The sequence below is a fragment of the Staurois parvus genome, unplaced genomic scaffold, assembly GCF_062004578.1.
Source record: "Staurois parvus isolate SC_StPar_1 unplaced genomic scaffold, SC_StPar_1.0 ptg000525l, whole genome shotgun sequence".
In the NCBI taxonomy this organism is placed as follows: domain Eukaryota; kingdom Metazoa; phylum Chordata; class Amphibia; order Anura; family Ranidae; genus Staurois; species Staurois parvus.
The window spans coordinates 9,538,123-9,557,216 of record NW_028318321.1 but is presented as its reverse complement, the minus strand read 5'-3'; the positions used below and the strand labels follow the sequence as shown (position 1 = coordinate 9,557,216).

The following is a 19,094-nucleotide window of genomic DNA, read 5'->3' as shown; positions in this document are numbered from 1 at the left end:
ACTGTGGAAGGACACTGGAGAGGGGGTAATAGAGTCCAGAAATTGTCACAGAATTAAACTTTTTGGATCTTTCGGCTAAATACATTAACATTTTACTTTAACATTTTAGGCCCTATTCCTAAGGCCTCTAACGTAACAAACATAAATCCCCAGTCGACCCTGTCAGAAGCCTTTTCAGCATCAATTGACAGGAATATTGTAGGCTGTTTCTCTCTTTGCTCTTTGTAAAAGAAAGAATGATCTCAAGCCATTGTTCCTCCCTTCTCTTCCAGGGATAAATCTCACCTGATCCAGGTGTATCCACTCCAGCATCAACTCCTTCAGTCTAGTTGACAGTACTTTCGCATTCAATTTTGTATCGATGTTTAGTAGGGATATGGGTCTGTAACTAGCGCACTGTGAGTTATCCTTCCCTTCTTTAAGAATAATAGTTATATATGCCTGCAGTTCTTCTTCCCTCATTTCCAACCCCTCTCCTACTGCATTCATGACCCAGGGCCAAATTAATTTCCTCCGGGGTGATAATTCTCTCTAGGGCCTCTAATTTTTCTTCAGAGAGTCTAGGCATCCCTGCCTTAATAAGAATTTATCTCTTAATAAAATATTAAAAAAAAAAAAAAGAAAGACCCTGGTTGATACTTAGGCTAGATTGCATGTGTTGTTTCCTTCCTACCACAAGGTAGTGAGAACTCTCTGTTCCCCACCCAGTCCTCTCCCCATCGCTCTACAGCCTATTCTTATTCCTCTAGACTCTGCCATTCTCACCTCTGCATTACCCTCATCTGGCCTCTTTTCCCTACGTCTGTTACCCCATTTTTTCTTTTCTTTATTTCTACTCCTTCCTCCCTGGCCCACTCATTATCCACCAATCCCTTCACCTACTTCTCCCCCACACCTTTTCCCATCCCGATACTGAGAAAATGAACCAGAGGGATGTGATTGCCCCCTTCTGTTTTTTTGTTCAATATTCCTTTGATTTTGATACAGAAAAAAAGGTCACTTAGTGTACATGAGGAAATCAGATGACACAACTACAATACTGCAAAACAATAAAGGATAAGACATGAGAAAATTGAATGATCCCCTCTTCTTTTTCTTCACACAGTCATAGAAGTTCCATTCAGGACCTGAAATTTCTGCAAACAAACCATAGGTCCCAGTTGTTTCTGTTTATTTTACTGACCACCTCATGCAGTAAGCGATAGATCTGAAACTTGTAATATGTGTCTTGTTTGTATGCTTAACATTCTTTGATGTACATTTTTTGTGTTCCTATAATAAGAATAATTTATAAAAAAAACAAAAATCATAAAATAATGAGGCTAATGAGGGGTTGTTTTTCTGGCACAAGAACAGGCTAGTAGACACAAGCATCACCCTCGGTGATGTAGAGCCAATTGCACCCTTATAAAGTCATCAAAAACCAGCTTATTTCCATCATCAAGACTGGCCTTTGTCTTGATGATGGGCAACCATTAATGAGGTGTAAGGATACCAAAATAAGGGGTTAAAGTGTTACTAAACGCACAACAGTAAAATCAGTCTGTATATGCCGTAACGCATGCTTGTTATACTCACTGTGAAACCTAAGTAGTTATTCCTCCGCATTGTGTAAAAAGGCTGCTTGATCCTGACTTCTCTGATCCTCCCCTTCTTCTACTATCCCCAATCCATCTGCTAATAATGCAGAGCTCTAGGAGATACTCTGCACATGCTCATTTTTAGTGTGTATTGCTAGAGACTCAATAAAATTTATAAAGTGCAGCGCTTAAAAGAATAATAGTGAATTTAAAAGGACATGAATTATACACATACCAACGATGTGCAATAATAAAAGGTCCCTAGTCAGGGGAAAGGTGATGGTAACCCAAATATATGATGTGATCAGCCAAGGGACAAATGTCTCCCTTGTGCTCACCATTCTCACCTCAAAATTGAAGCCAAACCTGGAAAAGGGAAGGGATATACTATCCCCTTCCGCTGCCCATACCACAAGTCTCCATTATCTTCTCAAGTTATGTTGACTGAATTACATCTGCAGCATTCAAAACCTCTGGGCAGGCCAGATGCCTGGACCCTTCTGAGTGCTGTGGTTCTTTGTTTCAGCCACTAGGACACATTAGTGAAGTTGGGGTTGGAAGAAAGAGCCACAGATCACAGTGGGGGACCATGCAGTAGATACTCAGAAAGGTGGTGGATGATGGAGATTTTTCATCCAGCATAACCCATGAGGATTGCAAAGATCAGTGACACAAGCAGGTGGAGGGTGAATTAATTCTTTACTTCGTGGGTTGAGCTTTGATTTGTAGTTTTTATTAATATGGGCTGTAAAGTTCTCTGCTGTGGAGGAGATCACGCAAACTTAAAATAAAGAAAAATCTATTGAAAAAAGAAAGTATGAAAACCAGTAACCTCTTAATAATCCCACACATGTGAGAAGTAAACTGAGTGGCCTAAGGATTAAGCCATGGTCTTAAAAACTGACCAGTGAATGAAGAGATTGCACAGCCTGTATTGTTGGACTGCACAGGAAAAGAAGGTTTCTCTCTCTCTGATTTTCTGTTATATGCTGTGAAAGGAGAAGGCCTGTGATACACACTGGAGACCTTTGTGTACCCCTGTTTCTGTGCCAGGTAATTGATACAACCTGAGGATCTCTATGCCAGATTGTAACTAAATCTGTTTCTCATGCTTTCATTTGAAAATGTCATCAGGTTTAGACCCCACTGTGACAGCAGCAGGCATTCACTATTCATTGTAATTCCTAACACAATTCAGATTTCCTTTTGTCTTGCTGGGCAGGAGGTTATACAAGTTTAGCAAAAAGACCTGATTAAAAAAAAAAAACAGTTCTGTAAATAGATAGAAGGCAAGGCAAACACACTGCATCATTTACAGAGCAGCCTTGTGCAAGGGTCAGTGTTTGTGTGGAGTGTGTAACTCTTGTGTGATTGCCAGAGGGGCTGTACACAGATGGAGCTTTATAAAGCCTTGTCTCTGCAGGGCTCTTCCTCCTGACCAACAAATCTGGGCTGCAGAATGTGGAGCTCCGCACTGGTACTGTGCCTGCTTCTCACCGTCCTTCATGGAGGAGAACCAAGCAACTCCAACCCGTAAGAAATTCCTTTTTTTACAGTATTACAGATGATAGTGCTAATAAATATAATTTTTTTACTACTAGCTTTTTTATATTGTACTAAATAGTAATTGCAGGAATAATAATAATTATTAAAATAATAATTGTTGTCTTAGAATGATTACTGTGGCTATTGAAAGTTATTATTATAAACACAAATATTGTTTTCTACTCCATTGTTATATGTTTAACTATAATAGTATAACAACAGAGCAAATGTAAATTCTGTTTTTTATTACTATTACTTATAATAATTGCATTAATGTTTTTGGTTTTATTATATATTTTATATTCATAATATACTATATTCATATTATACTGTATTTCCTAGTTGAAATAATGATTTTATTATTACTTGCTTTCCTTTTTTTTAATATATATACTACATGCAATATATTATATACTTCTTTTATTTAAATGTTACTACCAGGGGTGGACTGACAACTCATGGGGCCCCCGGGCAATAGGGGATCATGGGGCCCCTGAGTCCTTGCCCAAACTCAAAAAAGCCTATGAAAAAGGTACCAGGGGCATCTCATGGGGCCCCCTACTGACCTCGGGCCCTCGGGCAGTGCCCGAGTTTCCAAATGGTCAGTCTGCCCCTGGTTACTACTATTATTATCAAAAAATAATTGTCTTTTATGTTGTTAGATTGTAGGTCACTAGATTGTTGCATTTTTAGAAAAATAAGAAATAACAAATATAAATTTACTTTATTTTTATTAACATTTATACTGTGTGTGTGTTTTATTTATCTTTTTTTTTTTTTGTATTGTTGTTATTTTTATGCTGGATGCTGAGTTAAATGACACAGTTATGGCTTGTTGCTATAAGAATGTAATTGTTATTACTACTTTACTATTATTTATTTGTGCTTTTGTCATTAGAATAATAGTGTTTTGGTTTTTTGGGGTTTTTTTTTTACTGCATTGTTAAATGCTAGATTATATAATAACTATCTCAGGAGAAATACCATTTAATAAAATAACAATTATTAGTTAACTTTGTTGGTATTAAAATCAGTAACTGTAGAAGTTTTTAATGCTAAAATATTGGTAATAATGAAGGTGCTGATTACCAGTTGTAGTAATATTAATTATATTTGTATTAATACAACTTTATTATTTTTACCATTATTAACATGTTTATTACAATAAAAATGTGATTTATTGCATTGCTAAGCTAATACTTATATTTGGGGAAGTTATTTTAAAAATATGTAATTTATTTTAGATTTTTTTATTAAGTTGTGAGCTTTATGCAGATTTCTTTTTTAGTTTTGTTCATTTGATTGCTTTTAAAGATGCCGTCACAGGTTTGCAATTTGTCTTACTTAGCTCTCTCTAATAATAAACCTACATTATATGTTATGCTTCGGGCTATAATTTATGTAACAAAAAAAAAAAAAAAAAGGGGAAGGCTGGGGGTTATTTACTAAAACTGAGAGTGCAAAATATGGTGCAGCTCTGTATAAAAACCAATCAGCTTCCAGGTTTTATTGCCAAAGTTTAATTGAACAAGCTAAAGTTAGAAGCTGATTGGCTACCATGCACAGCTGCAGCCGATTCTGAGTGCTTCAGATTTAGTAAATCTTCCCCATTGTTTCTAAAGCATATTACATTTTAGTTAGGAATATGTCCCCCATCATTTCATGTATGTTAACTCTCAATGTGCTTTAGCATATATACACTTTTACTTCACAGTCAGTCAATGCGGAAAAATGTAGCTGAAAAACAGGATACAACTGTGTGCTGATCAGGATTTGCACAGAATAAAATGAGTTACAGGCATGGTTCAGATATTTATTCCAATTTAACTCCCCCTAGGGCTACAGACTTCTTATGCTGCTGCTCAAAATATTATGCAAACTGAATTCAGATGGTTGGGTTGCAAAGCTTGATTTACTAAAGGCAACTAGCCCGTTCATTTTGCAAGGGAAGATGCACTTTGCAAGGAAATTTGCCCTGGAGCTGAGTGAATGTGTTGAAGTTTCACTTTGTAAAGAAAATCCAATCATGTGCAAGGAAAATAAAAAAAAATCATAATTTTGCTTACTTGTGAATCTGATTGGATGATGGAAGTCAGCAGAGCTTCCCTTCATTCACTAAGCTCTGGGAAAATTCTCTTTCAAAGAACAACTTTCCATGCAAAGTAAACAGTCTATTTATCCTTAGTAAATCACCCCATAGATGTCGTCAGTAGATGTTGCATCAGAAATGTTTGGAAATGTTTGTCCCCATATTTCATTATTTTGATTTTGGAAACAAATAATATTCTAGGCTGAATTAACAGTGTGAACTGTGCCTATCTAATGGCTGAAACTTGTCAGGCAGATGGTTTCTCTTGCTGTTTACAGATCAGCTCCTGCATAATTTTCTAAAAGTGTTATATAACTTGCTGTGATGGTCAGACTTTTTAGAAGTTGTTAAATAGCAGTCATCTTTCCCCAAAATAAGAATGCCATCACTTTGGCTGCTAAATTCTCTTTGTGGGATTTCTGTGGCCTAGGGGAATTTTTGGGTCTCCTCTTGACAGTAAGTACAGTTTAAGCTACAAAACTTGCCATAGATGGAACAAAATTTGGCAACTTCAGCAGAAACCAGACGAATTTTGATCCATCTATGGCTATTCCCACTCATGAGAAGTCAATCTAATGATTGATTTCTCTCAAACGGGAATGTTGGAAAATTTTCATTAGATCAGCGCATGCAGCCAATTGGCTGCAGTGCTGATCAATGTATTCTGACAGTGGAGAAATACAATAGCATGGGGGGGAGGATTCCTCCATCCACACAAGAGAAGTGGACTGGGGAATCTGCTTGTTTTTTTTTTGTTTTGTTTTTTCCATCAGCTGCTGGCTGATGAAAAAAATAAATCTATGGCCAGCTGAAGATTGCTCTGTCTTTATGGTCACAACCCAAACACCAGGGATGATTCTTTCCAGAGTTGAATTTTAAAACAATGCCCTGCCCCCCACCAAAAAAAAACCTCTGAATCATTTGTACGGGTATGCATTGAATGGTCACAATAATGTTGCCAAAATTCCTAAAACCCAATCTCTATGGAGTACTACACACTTATACATGCTTTACTGCGTCCTCAGTTATCAATAGCTATGGCATGTACATCACTGAAATGTTAAGGAGTGACAACCAAGTCAGAGAATGGGAATATAGGAAACATGTACCTCTTTCTATGGCGGGGAAGGCATGCAGGCATTGGTCTGGGTAGCAGCAGGAAAACTGGAAGTCAGAGGGCAGGATACCTTTACAAAAGTTTCAAACTCCTCCATTGGTATGGTTTGCTAAGTCAATTCTATATTTAAAATTAAACTACTACCAAAAACCAAAAGTTTGCTCAAAGTACCAACTTGTCACCAAATAAAAAGTGTAATACTAGCTTAATACAGATCAAAACATATTACGCAGCATAAAGTACCAAACACCTGGCTGAATAGCAGATGGAAAATATATGGATATCTGAATATGATTAATAATTTTTAGAATATATGGCAGCAATGCAATAACTCTGTTCGACAACCACAAAACCTGCCTCCAACAGTCACCTCCCTCCTGTACAAGAGTTAATACACCCCTAGAGCAACCACAAAAAGCCTTTCTTCCCAGACTTAACAGCCACAATACACTTCTCTCCTTCAGCTGCCATGCACGTCTTACTGCAACCACAATATATTCATCCAGAAGCCAGAATATACACCATCCAGCATTGACAAATATTTCTACTCTGCACTGTATACCCCATCCTCTGGTACCTATAATATATTCTGTCCTAGAGCAACACCTCTCTCCCCTGTTACTACAGTATCCCCCTCCAGCAGTTACAAGTAACCCATTCCATAAGCCATGGACCTTTCTTCTGTTGGTTTCCATGGTCCACCAGCAGGCAATAACATCAAAGAAGTGGATCTGGCTAAAGTGGAAGAGACAGGAGAAGAACTGAGTCTGCGTGTTTCTGACCTAATGAAGAGCTGACTAGTGTGACTTCACTACACTAGCTATAGTACCTCTGCCCCAAGAGCAGAGCAAAGGTATTGGAACCAGCTGCTCTTGGCTCTAAGCAGTCATTATGGCTTGTGCAGCCCATCACTTGAATGATAGGTTGAGCTTAAAGACCTACTAAAGTCACAAAAAACAGATGCTCAGTCTGATAGACATTGTACTTACAACCTGCATTTTTATAGTCTTACACATGATTTGTTCTTATAGCAGTTGTGTACTGTGTCTTAACATGACTGTGCAGGCCAGCAGACACCAGGGTTAGAAAACACTGCCCAGTGCACTCCATGATCTAACAAACCTGGTCAGACACACTTTCCTCTGTATTACAAGTCTGCAAGAAAACACTTATCATGAGGGGTGTGCCCATCACACATCTATGCCAACATAAAGCACTAGAGTAGAGTGGGAGACCAAGACGCATTATACCATTAAGAGAAATAAGGTATTATAATGAATTTACTAGTGAAAATTGGTTAAAAAGCATATTCATAGTTAAAAAAAAACTCCAAAGTGTGGAGAGTGAATATAAAGTGTGGAAAGTGGATATAAAGTCCTAGGAGAGATTCTCCTGTGTGTAATATTTTGATTTAATTTTATTAGTGATAATAAAATGTAACACATAACCAACCCCATACAAGGTGGTAATAATGATTGCAAATTTCCAATATTTGGTACAACCCAACAACAAAAGTATCTGTCTCAAACCTGCCTCATTCAATTTAAAGTCCTGTTTAAATATGACAAAATGAACAGCCTGTCTCACTCAGATACACTATATTGCCAAAAGTATTGGGATGCCTGCCTTTACACACACATGAACTTTAATGGCATCCCAGTCTTACTCCGTAGGATTAAATATTCAGTTAGCCCACCCTTTGCAGCTATACCAGCTTCAACTCTTCTGGGAAGACTGTCCAAAAGGTTTAGGAGTGTGTCTATGGGAATGTTTGACCATTCTTCTAAAAGAGCATTTGTGAGGTCGAGCACTGATGTCAGATAAGAAGGCCTGGCTCGCAGTCTCTGTTCTAATTCATCCCAAAGCTGTACTATCGAATTGAGGTTAGGACTCTGTGCAGGCCAGTCAAGTTCCTCCACCCCAAACTCGCTCATTCATGTCTTTATGGACCTTGCTTTGTGCACTGGTGAGCAGTCATATTGGAACAGGAAGGGGCCATCCACAAAATGTTCCCACAAAGTTGGGAGCATGAAATTGTTCAAAATGTCTTGGTATGCTGACGCCTTAAGAGTTCCCTTCACTGGAACTAAGGGGCCAAGCCCAACCCCTGAAAAACCACCCCACACCATAATCCCCCCTCCAGCAAACTTTACACTTGGCACAATGCAGTCAGGCAAGTACCGTTCTTCTGACAACCGCCAAACCCAGACACGTCCATCGGATTGCCAAACAGAGAAGCGTGATTCATCACTTCAGAGAACACGTCTCCACTATTCTAGAGTCCAGTGGCAGCATGCTTTACACCACTGCATCTGATGCTTTGCATTGCACATGGTGATGTAAGGCTTGGACACAACTCCTTGGCCATGGAACCCATTCCATGACGCTCTCTACACACTGTTGTGCTACTCTGAAGGCCACACGAAGTTTGGAGGTCTTTAGCTATTGACTCTGCAGGCAGTTGGTGACTTCTGTGCACTGTGCGCTTCAGCATGCGCTGACCCCCCGCTCTGTCATTGTACGTGGCCTACCACTTTGTGGTTGAGTTGCTGTTGTTTCCAGTTGCTTCCACTTTGTTATAATACCACTAACAGTTGTCCGTGGAATATTTAGTAACAAGGAAATTTCAGGGATGGACTTTGCACAGGTGGAAACCTATCATGGTGACTTTTGGCAATATAGTGTATGTAATGAGGGTACACTCATCCATGTGGCCAAAAACCAAACCAATAATGGACGAGCCCCATATATAAGTTGAAGATGCTATGATGTAATCATGCACGTGATGTCACAACACAGTCACTTCTGCACATGCTCAGTGTGGTGCCCATTCTGGCAGCTAGTTTATAAATAGAAGAAAAACAAACAATAGCCACCATTTTTCTTTACCATGTGATTTGAAATAATTTTTTGTAGGGTTTCAGTTTCTTGATTTTGGGAGAACTTTTTTTTATTCTAAGGGAACACATGGTTATTCTTCCCCAAAATGTTTCTGGGGTAAGGATCATTGAATACATTGGTGCAAATATGTTGATCCCCATAGCCAGATAGCAATTTTTTGTGGATATGGTGATATATGAGGCTTGTCCATTTATGGTTTGGTTTATGGCCACGTGGATGAGTGTATGCACATTACATATCTGAATGGGACAGGCTGTTTATTTTGTTATATTTAGGCAGGACTTTAAATGAAATGAGGCGGGTATGGGGTCAGTTATGTGCTACATTTTATTAATACTATACCCTATCAGTACATCTGCCTTTTATATCCTCTTGGAAAAGAAGGTGTACGAGTCTTTATGTATTGTTCATTTGATTTAGCCATTCTTTATGTATTGTGGGAGGGAGGGGGGTCTGAATATACCAGATTCTGCAATTCAGTCATCCAGAATACCCAGTATACAGATTTTGGGATCTAATGGGACTACCACCTGAAAGATACTATAGGAACAGAAACTAAATTACTGATTTTCAATTCTTAGTAGTGAAACTTAGGAGTGTCCATGTTTGGAGTAGGCCTGGAAAAGACAAATATTCTATTGTTGCGACCATATTACATATGGTCACTGACCAAAATAAATGGAGTCTTGCTTCTGCACTTACATGCTTCTAATTCGTGTTTACTGAGGTGCTACAGACCATTTTTCTAACTTTTTCAAACTGTGTGCTAAGTCGAAGGATCTGTCAGCAATCAGTACAAGATCAGCCCTAGTGCATTCCTGGCATCCCTTAGGCCAGTTAAAAATGGGACAGATTACTGTCATGGCTTAATTTGGTAGGGTGGCCAAGGGCTAGTAAAGTAGGGCAATAGTATACCCTACTCATCTAGTCAATGGCTCTCAGTGTTCTGATATAGCCTGGCACACTGCCCTGGTATCCCCAGCCTTGGCGTGCCTTGGGTGGCTATGACATCTATTCATATGTCTGCCAGCATATAAGGGGTAAAAAGCATACAATCACATATCTCCAACTTTCTTAGATGAAAAAGAGGGGCACTTTTTAGTATAAGTTCTGTAGGTAAAGGACATCAGAACAAAATACATCAGAACAAAAATTGACAAATGGAGAAAAAGGGGGACAGAGGGATTTGGATCTAAAAGAGGGACAGTCCCTCCAAATTTAGTGACAGTTGGGAGCTATGCATTCAGGCCTAAGTATAAGTCTCACTAAAACCTTGTCAGTTTACTTCTCTTAGATCAGTGGTCTCCAAACTGAGGTGCACAGGCTGGATATGGTCCTTTGCTTGCCTTTGTCCGGCCCTTGGTGGACTGTTCCTCCTAATGACACTAATAATGAGGCATCATTCCTTCTACTGACATCAACAGTGGGATAAGATAGACAGGGTAAAAACATAGGAAATGTAATGTTCATGAGCACCATGTTTCGACTCTCTGAACTAACCACAGGTCTAAAGAAACTGCATTTAAATTAACAACTTTTTGTGTTTCTTTAACAAAAACTGTGCCTCCAGTCAAGCTGTTTTCTTAATAAAGAAATGTTTGTTAAGTGTACTGTACTATCACATGGGAGGAAATGTCCCCAGTGGAGTGTGTAATTAAAGTCTTAGATTGTTGTCCAACAGCCAGAACCTATATCATTTGTGTAAAGCTTTCAGAGCACATTATTAAATCTCTCCACAATCATGTAGGCATTAGTATAAATGTAATCATGCGAAAGATAATTATGATTTGTGTGTGAATAAGTACACCTTGTGCCTTGTTAAGTGGTGCTAGAAGAAAACCTTCCTCCTGACCCCCTTCTGGGAATATGGCCTTTTAAGATTATTTAATGATAGATATGGCAATGAGTTATGTGTTATAGAATCTTATATTCCGTTAGGTGCCAAGATTTACCATTTCTTTTTTGGTTCTTCACAATTCGATCCAGCCATTGAACATTACTTAAAATATATGGTAACCTAATCACAAAAATATAATTTAAGTCATAATAAATGAACAACATTTCCAAAGCAATTTTTCATATTTTTAAGTCTGCATCTTTCATTAAAATAATGCCTACAAATTTTGCTATGAAGGTCCTTGCTTGGGCACTTCCTGTTATAGAATTTTTGGGTTAAGATACACTTTGATGGACTTTCTCAGCATTATCCTAGCAAAGTTTCTAAAGTACTGTATATACCAGATGCAGATTTTCTCAACATTACCCTAGCAAGGTTTCTAAAGTATATACCGGATGCAGAGCTCCCATCTAAAAGAACAAGCAGTATCTCGATGATCAGATTCAATAGATGACAGCAAGTAGTGTAGTACTACTTTATCAATATTTCACAACATCTATAATTTGAAAAACTGCAACCTGTGGGCAAGAGGAATGCTCCTATGGAGGAGATCTTTGAATTGCAAACCCCCTTCTGGAAATTACAGCTGACCAATAGTCGAACCTGGGAGCAGACCTCACGGAAACTAAAATCAGACGCACAATTATGGAGCTGAAAACACACAAACATGCAGACCCTGTTCTATAAGAAGTTTGCTGACATAGTGGCACCCTTCCTAACCTAGACCTTTAATCAATTTAAGCATGAGGGCCAACTTACATCTGACATGCTTAAAGCACACATAGTGATGCTTCCTAAGCCTGGTAAAGATACACAAACTACCAACCTTTTTCGGTACTCAACGTAGACATCAAGACCTTGACAAAGACCCTGGCAACCAGATTGAACAACATAATAACAAAGGTAATCCACAAAGAACAAGTAGGTTTCATGCCTCACCGCCAAGCAGACGACAACATATGCCATGCATTTTTGCTTAGCCATTTAGCCCACCAACACTCCCAGTAATTAATGCTTCTTTCATTGGACATGAATAAAGCATTCAACACGTTATCATGGACCTCTTTATGTCTGCCCTACAGCACTTGGGTATGGGGGATGAAGTTTTTAAGTGAATTTCTGCCTTATATAGCGTTCCTTCAGCCACGATCTGGTAGCGCAGTCTACCCTGTTCCCCATAAGGGGAGGGACCCACCAGGGGTGCCCTTTCTGGGTGCCCTCTCTCTCCCCCCTTCTCTTTATATTAGCACTCGAGCCCCTTGCCGCTCAAAACTGATCTCAACCTGATATTAAAGGCTTAGAAATAGCCAGAATCCAGCACATAACCGCCCTTTTCGCAGATGATATTTTGCTATATTTGACCCCATCACATATATCCCTCCCCAACATACAGAAGCTTCCTTCACAGTTCGCTACACTTTCGGGCATGCACGTGAACCCTATAAAATCCAAGGCATTAAATGTCTCCCTGTATGCACTGACCCGTGCTCGCATTCAGTCTCAGTTTCCTTTTCAATGGACCCATACATTGCCATACTTAAGAGTAGTCCCCACTCCCACTTATGACTCTCTCTACCAAGCCAACATTCTGCCACTACTTCGCTGGCAGAGAACACTACTTTCTTCTTGGAACTCATTGTCTCTGTCCTGGTTTGGCCAGGCCCATACTATTAAAATTTCATATCTACCAAAATTGCTCTACCCTTTCTGCATCCTTCCTATTCATATTCCATCCCCTACTCTCCGTATACTGCAGAGACAAATCTTGAACTTCATTTGGGCCTTAGGACATCCTAGGCTATCTCGCCATCTTCTCTTCTACCCCAGAGTTCGAGGTGGGTTAGGGATCCCACATATCCAGCACTACTATATAGCTGTTCAAATCACACCCCTTGTACAGTATTTCTTGGGACCCAGCCTTCCACTCTGGACTATGCTGGATACCTTGGAGGTTCACCAGATCCAATTATCTTTCATTATCTGTCTCCCCCCACCATCCGGACATAAATCTCTCAATCCCATCCTGACTCATACATTAAAAATATGGGATTCCTGCAAATACTCGGCAGGACTAATGTCCCCTCATCTCCCCTTATTACAGATATTTGACTGTCCTTTGTTTCCCCCTGGGGAGTCTGATAAGGCTGCCTTCAGGTGGTGGATCACACAGGGATTCACAACCATATACTCAATGTTGACAGTGAATGGCCCATGTTTTTTCCTGCAATTTCAGGAACACTACCACACTCCCTCTAATGAGCTGTTTCGCTATTTACAACTTTTATTATTAGACCGCTGCTACACAATAGTATGGCCCCGAGAACTTTAACTAGCTTTGAATCTTTATGCAAATCACCTGCCAATATGAAAGGAGCCTTATCCACTATTTATAAAGCTCTCCGAAACCATGTCTCTGAATCTTTACCCGCTTACTGTGCTCAATGGGAGAAATACCTTCAGGAAACTTTGATAATCAAGGATTGGGTGCCAATTTGGCAATCAGTTGCAAAATGCTCTCGTAACATACAGGCCTTGGAGAATTCCTATAAGGTCCTTTCCTGCTGGTATTTCACCCCTGCATGTATAGTAAAATGCATCCCCAGCTATGATGCTTTTTGTTTCCGAGGCTATAAGACATATGGTGGTCTTGTCCGGTGGCTCCGAGACTATGGATATGTGTCTATAATATGATTCACTCAGTTACAAAACTCAATCTTCAGAAAAATTCAGGAGAGGTCCTCCTATTCCAGTGGATTGCAGGGGCTCCCTGGCACTCCCACGCCTTCATCAGGTTTATTTTTATGGTCACAAAACAGACTATAGCGAGCATGTGGAGGACACCAGGTCCTCAATTTGAGGAGGTCAAGTCCAGAGGTCAGGGCTTTTTAATTAACGAAAAGCTAACAGCCATACTGGAAGACATGGCCAATTTCTCTCTGTCTGGCAGCTTTGGCTGGATTACCAACTGGTAACCCGCTTCACAACTCATTTACTTCATCTATGATCCCTGCACCCTCAAGTTTTACCTTCCTCCCTCTCCTGTTTCTGAAGAGACAGGAGGATGTATGCTAACACCCCGTGGCAAAATTCCCTCCCTCCTCCCCCCTTCTTTCTGCTCTCTCTCCCCTTTCCATCCTACTGTGTTTCCCCCCTTTTTTTCGTTTTTCCTATTTTTCTTGTCCTAGTGTATGGTAAGATCCATACTGGGACTCCTGTGTTTTCCATTTCAAGGACCCCTACTCCTCCACATGCATTTAACCCACATATTGAAAATGGATAAAACTTTACAATATTTTTCAGTCTTTTGTTTAACAGCTTCATCTTTATAATTAGGCTTCCACACCCAAAACGTTTTTAAGCCCCGCCCAATACAACTGCTACCAAGATGTGTGGGTGTGCATTTGGGGGACCAAGTTGCATGCTTCTTTTTCCTGTGCCGCACCAGTACACCCTTAGCTCTGTATTGTTTTACCAATATATGGATTATGATTAGAGATGAGCGAATCGAACTTGGCGAAGTGGAATTCGTTTCGAATATTAGGAAAATTTCGATTCGCGACGAATCCGAAGATTAGCAGACTTCGGATGCGCGAATCGAAATTTTTCCAAAAATGGCGGCGACATGTGCGGCGACGGAGCGGGGATCTCTGGGAAGGCGCGCAGACAAGGCGCGCTGACCCATAATGCATTCATTCATGACATGTGATCGCATTAGCCAATTAGCAGCCAGCCAGCCAGCACTGTGTAATGGTCGAGCTATAAATTGCGGCCATTTTAGAATTCTCCATTTGCCTCCAGTCATTCAAGAGAGGCAGACCTGGCTGTATTGAGGGAGAGAGTTAGGGACACAGAAACGTTACTTAGGGCCAGAGAAACGTTACTTAGGGACACAGAATCGTTACTTAGGGACACAGAAACGTTACTTAGGGACACAGAAACGTTACTTAGGGACACAGAAACGTTACTTAGGGCCACAGAAATGTTACTTAGGGCCACAGAATCGTTACTTAGGGACACAGAAACGTTACTTAGAGACACAGAAACGTTACTTAGGGCCACAGAAACGTTACTTAGGGCCACAGAATCGTTACTTAGGGCCACAGAAACGTTACTTAGGGCCACAGAAACGTTACTTAGGGCCACAGAATCGTTACTTAGGGCCACAGAATCGTTACTTAGGGCCACAGAAACGTTACTTAGGGCCACAGAATCGTTACTTAGGGCCACAGAATCGTTACTTAGGGCCACAGAAACGTTACTTAGGGCCACAGAATCGTTACTTAGGGCCACAGAAATGTTACTTAGGGCCACAGAAACGTTACTTAGGGCCACAGAAACGTTACTTAGGGCCACAGAAACGTTACTTAGAGACACAGAAACGTTACTTAGGGCCACAGAAACGTTACTTAGGGCCACAGAAACGTTACTTAGGGCCACAGAATCGTTACTTAGGGCCACAGAAACGTTACTTAGGGCCACAGAAACGTTACTTAGGGCCACAGAAACGTTACTTAGGGCCACAGAATCGTTACTTAGGGCCACAGAAACGTTACTTAGGGCCACAGAAACGTTACTTAGGGCCACAGAATCGTTACTTAGGGCCACAGAAACGTTACTTAGGGCCACAGAAACGTTACTTAGGGCCACAGAATCGTTACTTAGGGCCACAGAAACGTTACTTAGGGCCACAGAAACGTTACTTAGGGCCACAGAATCGTTACTTAGGGACACAGAACCGTTACTTAGGGCCACAGAAACGTTACTTAGGGACACAGAATTGTTACTCAGGGACAGACACAGAATTGTTACTGAGGGACACAGAATTGTTACTGAGGGACACAGAATTGTTACTCAGGGACAGACACAGAATTGTTACTCAGGGACAGACACAGAATTGTTACTGAGGGACAAAGAATTGTTACTGAGGGACACAGAATTGTTACTCAGGGACAGACACAGAATTGTTACTCAGGGACAGACACAGAATTGTTACTCAGGGACAGACACAGAATTGTTACTCAGGGACAGACACAGAATTGTTACTGAGGGACACAGAATTGTTACTCAGGGACACAGAATTGTTACTGAGGGACACAGAATTGTTACTCAGGTACACAGAATTGTTACTCAGGGACAGACACAGAATTGTTACTCAGGGACAGACACAGAATTGTTACTCAGGGACAGACACAGAATTGTTACTGAGGGACACAGAATTGTTACTGAGGGACACAGAATTTTTACTGAGGGACACAGAATTGTTACTCAGGGACAGACACAGAATTGTTACTCAGGGACAGACACAGAATTGTTACTCAGGGACAGACACAGAATTGTTACTGAGGGACACAGAATTGTTACTCAGGGACACAGAATTGTTACTCAGGGACACAGAATTGTTACTCAAGGACAGACACAGAATTGTTACTGAGGGACACAGAATTGTTACTGAGGGACACAGAATTGTTACTCAGGGACAGACACAGAATTGTTACTGAAGGACACAGAATTGTTACTCAGGGACACAGAATTGTTACTGAGGGACACAGAATTGTTACTCAGGGACACAGAATTGTTACTCAGGGACAGACACAGAATTGTTACTGAGGGACACAGAATTGTTACTGAGGGGCACAGAATTGTTACTGAGGGACACAGAATTGTTACTCAGGGACAGACACAGAATTGTTACTGAGGGACACAGAATTGTTACTGAGGGACACAGAATTGTTACTCAGGGACACAGAATTGTTACTCAGGGACACAGAATTGTTACTCAGGGACAGACACAGAATTGTTACTGAGGGACACAGAATTGTTACTGAGGGACACAGAATTGTTACTGAGGGACACAGAATTGTTACTCAGGGGCAGACACAGAATTGTTACTGAGGGACACAGAATTGTTACTCAGGGACACAGAATTGTTACTCAGGGACACAGAATTGTTACTCAGGGACAGACACAGAATTGTTACTGAGGGACACAGAATTGTTACTGAGGGACACAGAATTGTTACTCAGGGACAGACACAGAATTGTTACTGAGGGACACAGAATTGTTACTCAGGGACACAGAATTGTTACTGAGGGACACAGAATTGTTACTCAGGGACACAGAATTGTTACTCAGGGACAGACACAGAATTGTTACTGAGGGACACAGAATTGTTACTGAGGGGCACAGAATTGTTACTGAGGGACACAGAATTGTTACTCAGGGACAGACACAGAATTGTTACTGAGGGACACAGAATTGTTACTGAGGGACACAGAATTGTTACTCAGGGACACAGAATTGTTACTCAGGGACACAGAATTGTTACTGAGGGACACAGAATTGTTACTGAGGGACACAGAATTGTTACTGAGGGACACAGAATTGTTACTCAGGGACAGACACAGAATTGTTACTCAGGGACACAGAATTGTTACTCAGGGACAGACACAGAATTGTTACTGAGGGACACAGAATTGTTACTGAGGGACACAGAATTGTTACTCATGGACAGACACAGAATAGTTACTGAGGGACACAGAATTGTTACTCAGGGACACAGAATTGTTACTGAGGGACACAGAATTGTTACTCAGGGACACAGAATTGTTACTCAGGGACAGACACAGAATTGTTACTGAGGGACACAGAATTGTTACTCAGGGACACAGAATTGTTACTCAGGGACAGACACAGAATTGTTACTGAGGGACACAGAATTGTTACTCAGGGACACAGAATTGTTACTGAGGGACACAGAATTGTTACTCAGGGACACAGAATTGTTACTCAGGGACACAGAATTGTTACTCAGGGACAGACACAGAATTGTTACTCAGGGACAGACACAGAATTGTTACTGAGGGACACAGAATTGTTACTGAGGGACACAGAATTGTTACTCAGGGACAGACACAGAATTGTTACTCAGGGACAGACACAGAATTGTTACTGAGGGACACAGAATTGTTACTGAGGGACACAGAATTGTCACTGAGGGACACAGAATTGTTACTCAGGGACACAGAATTGTTACTCAGGGACAGACACAGAATTGTTACTGAGGGACACAGAATTGTTACTGAGGGACACAGAATTGTTACTCAGGGACAGACACAGAATTGTTACTTAGGGACACAGAATTGTTACTCAGGGACACAGAATTGTTACTCAGGGACAGACACATAATTGTTACTGAGGGACACAGAATTGTTACTGAGGGACACAGAATTGTTACTCAGGGACACAGAATTGTTACTCAGGGACACAGAATTGTTACTCAGGGACAGACACAGAATTGTTACTGAGGGACACAGAATTGTTACTTAGGGACACAGAATTGTTACTCAGGGACAGACACAGAATTGTTACTGAGGGACACAGAATTGTTACTGAGGGACACAGAATTGTTACTCAGGGACACAGAATTGTTACTCAGGGACAGACACAGAATTGTTACTGAGAGACACAGAATTGTTACTGAGGGACACAGAATTGTTACTGAGGGACACAGAATTGTTACTGAGGGACACAGAATTGTTATTCAGGGACACAGAATTGTTACTCAGGGACACAGAATTGTTACTCAGGGACAGACACAGAATTGTTATTGAGGGACACAGAATTGTTACTGAGGGACACAGAATTGTTACTCAGGGACAGACACAGAATTGTTACTCAGGGACAGACACAGAATTGTTACTGAGGGACACAGAATTGTTACTGAGGGACACAGAATTGTTACTCAGGGACAGACACAGAATTGTTGCTCAGGGACACAGAATTGTTACTCAGGGACACAGAATCGTTGAATTAAAGAGTATGTCAGACAACATGCAGAGGAGTGGCAGAGGAGGCAATGTTTTAGGAGCGAGCAGACGTGGCAGCAGAGGAAGGGGTCAAGGCAGCACTAGTCGCAGCCAGAGGCCAGTGCTCCCGGTGTCATCCAGCGGTCGTGTCTCCACCGAC

The 19,094-nt window shown here is 40.8% G+C and overlaps 1 protein-coding gene across 2 annotated transcripts in view; it reads left to right on the top strand.

The window, feature by feature from the left end:
- The first annotated feature begins 2,985 nt into the window (after positions 1-2,985).
- The window catches only part of LOC149451731 (alpha-2-macroglobulin-like), a 141,504-nt gene continuing 125,395 nt past the window's right edge, over positions 2,986-19,094 (top strand). For both annotated transcript variants that reach the window (XM_089690324.1, XM_089690323.1), the window contains exon 1: positions 2,986-3,113. In XM_089690324.1, the coding sequence (XP_089546450.1) occupies positions 3,040-3,113 (74 nt within the window). In that variant the 5' untranslated portion in view covers positions 2,986-3,039. The remainder of the gene's footprint in view (positions 3,114-19,094) is intronic.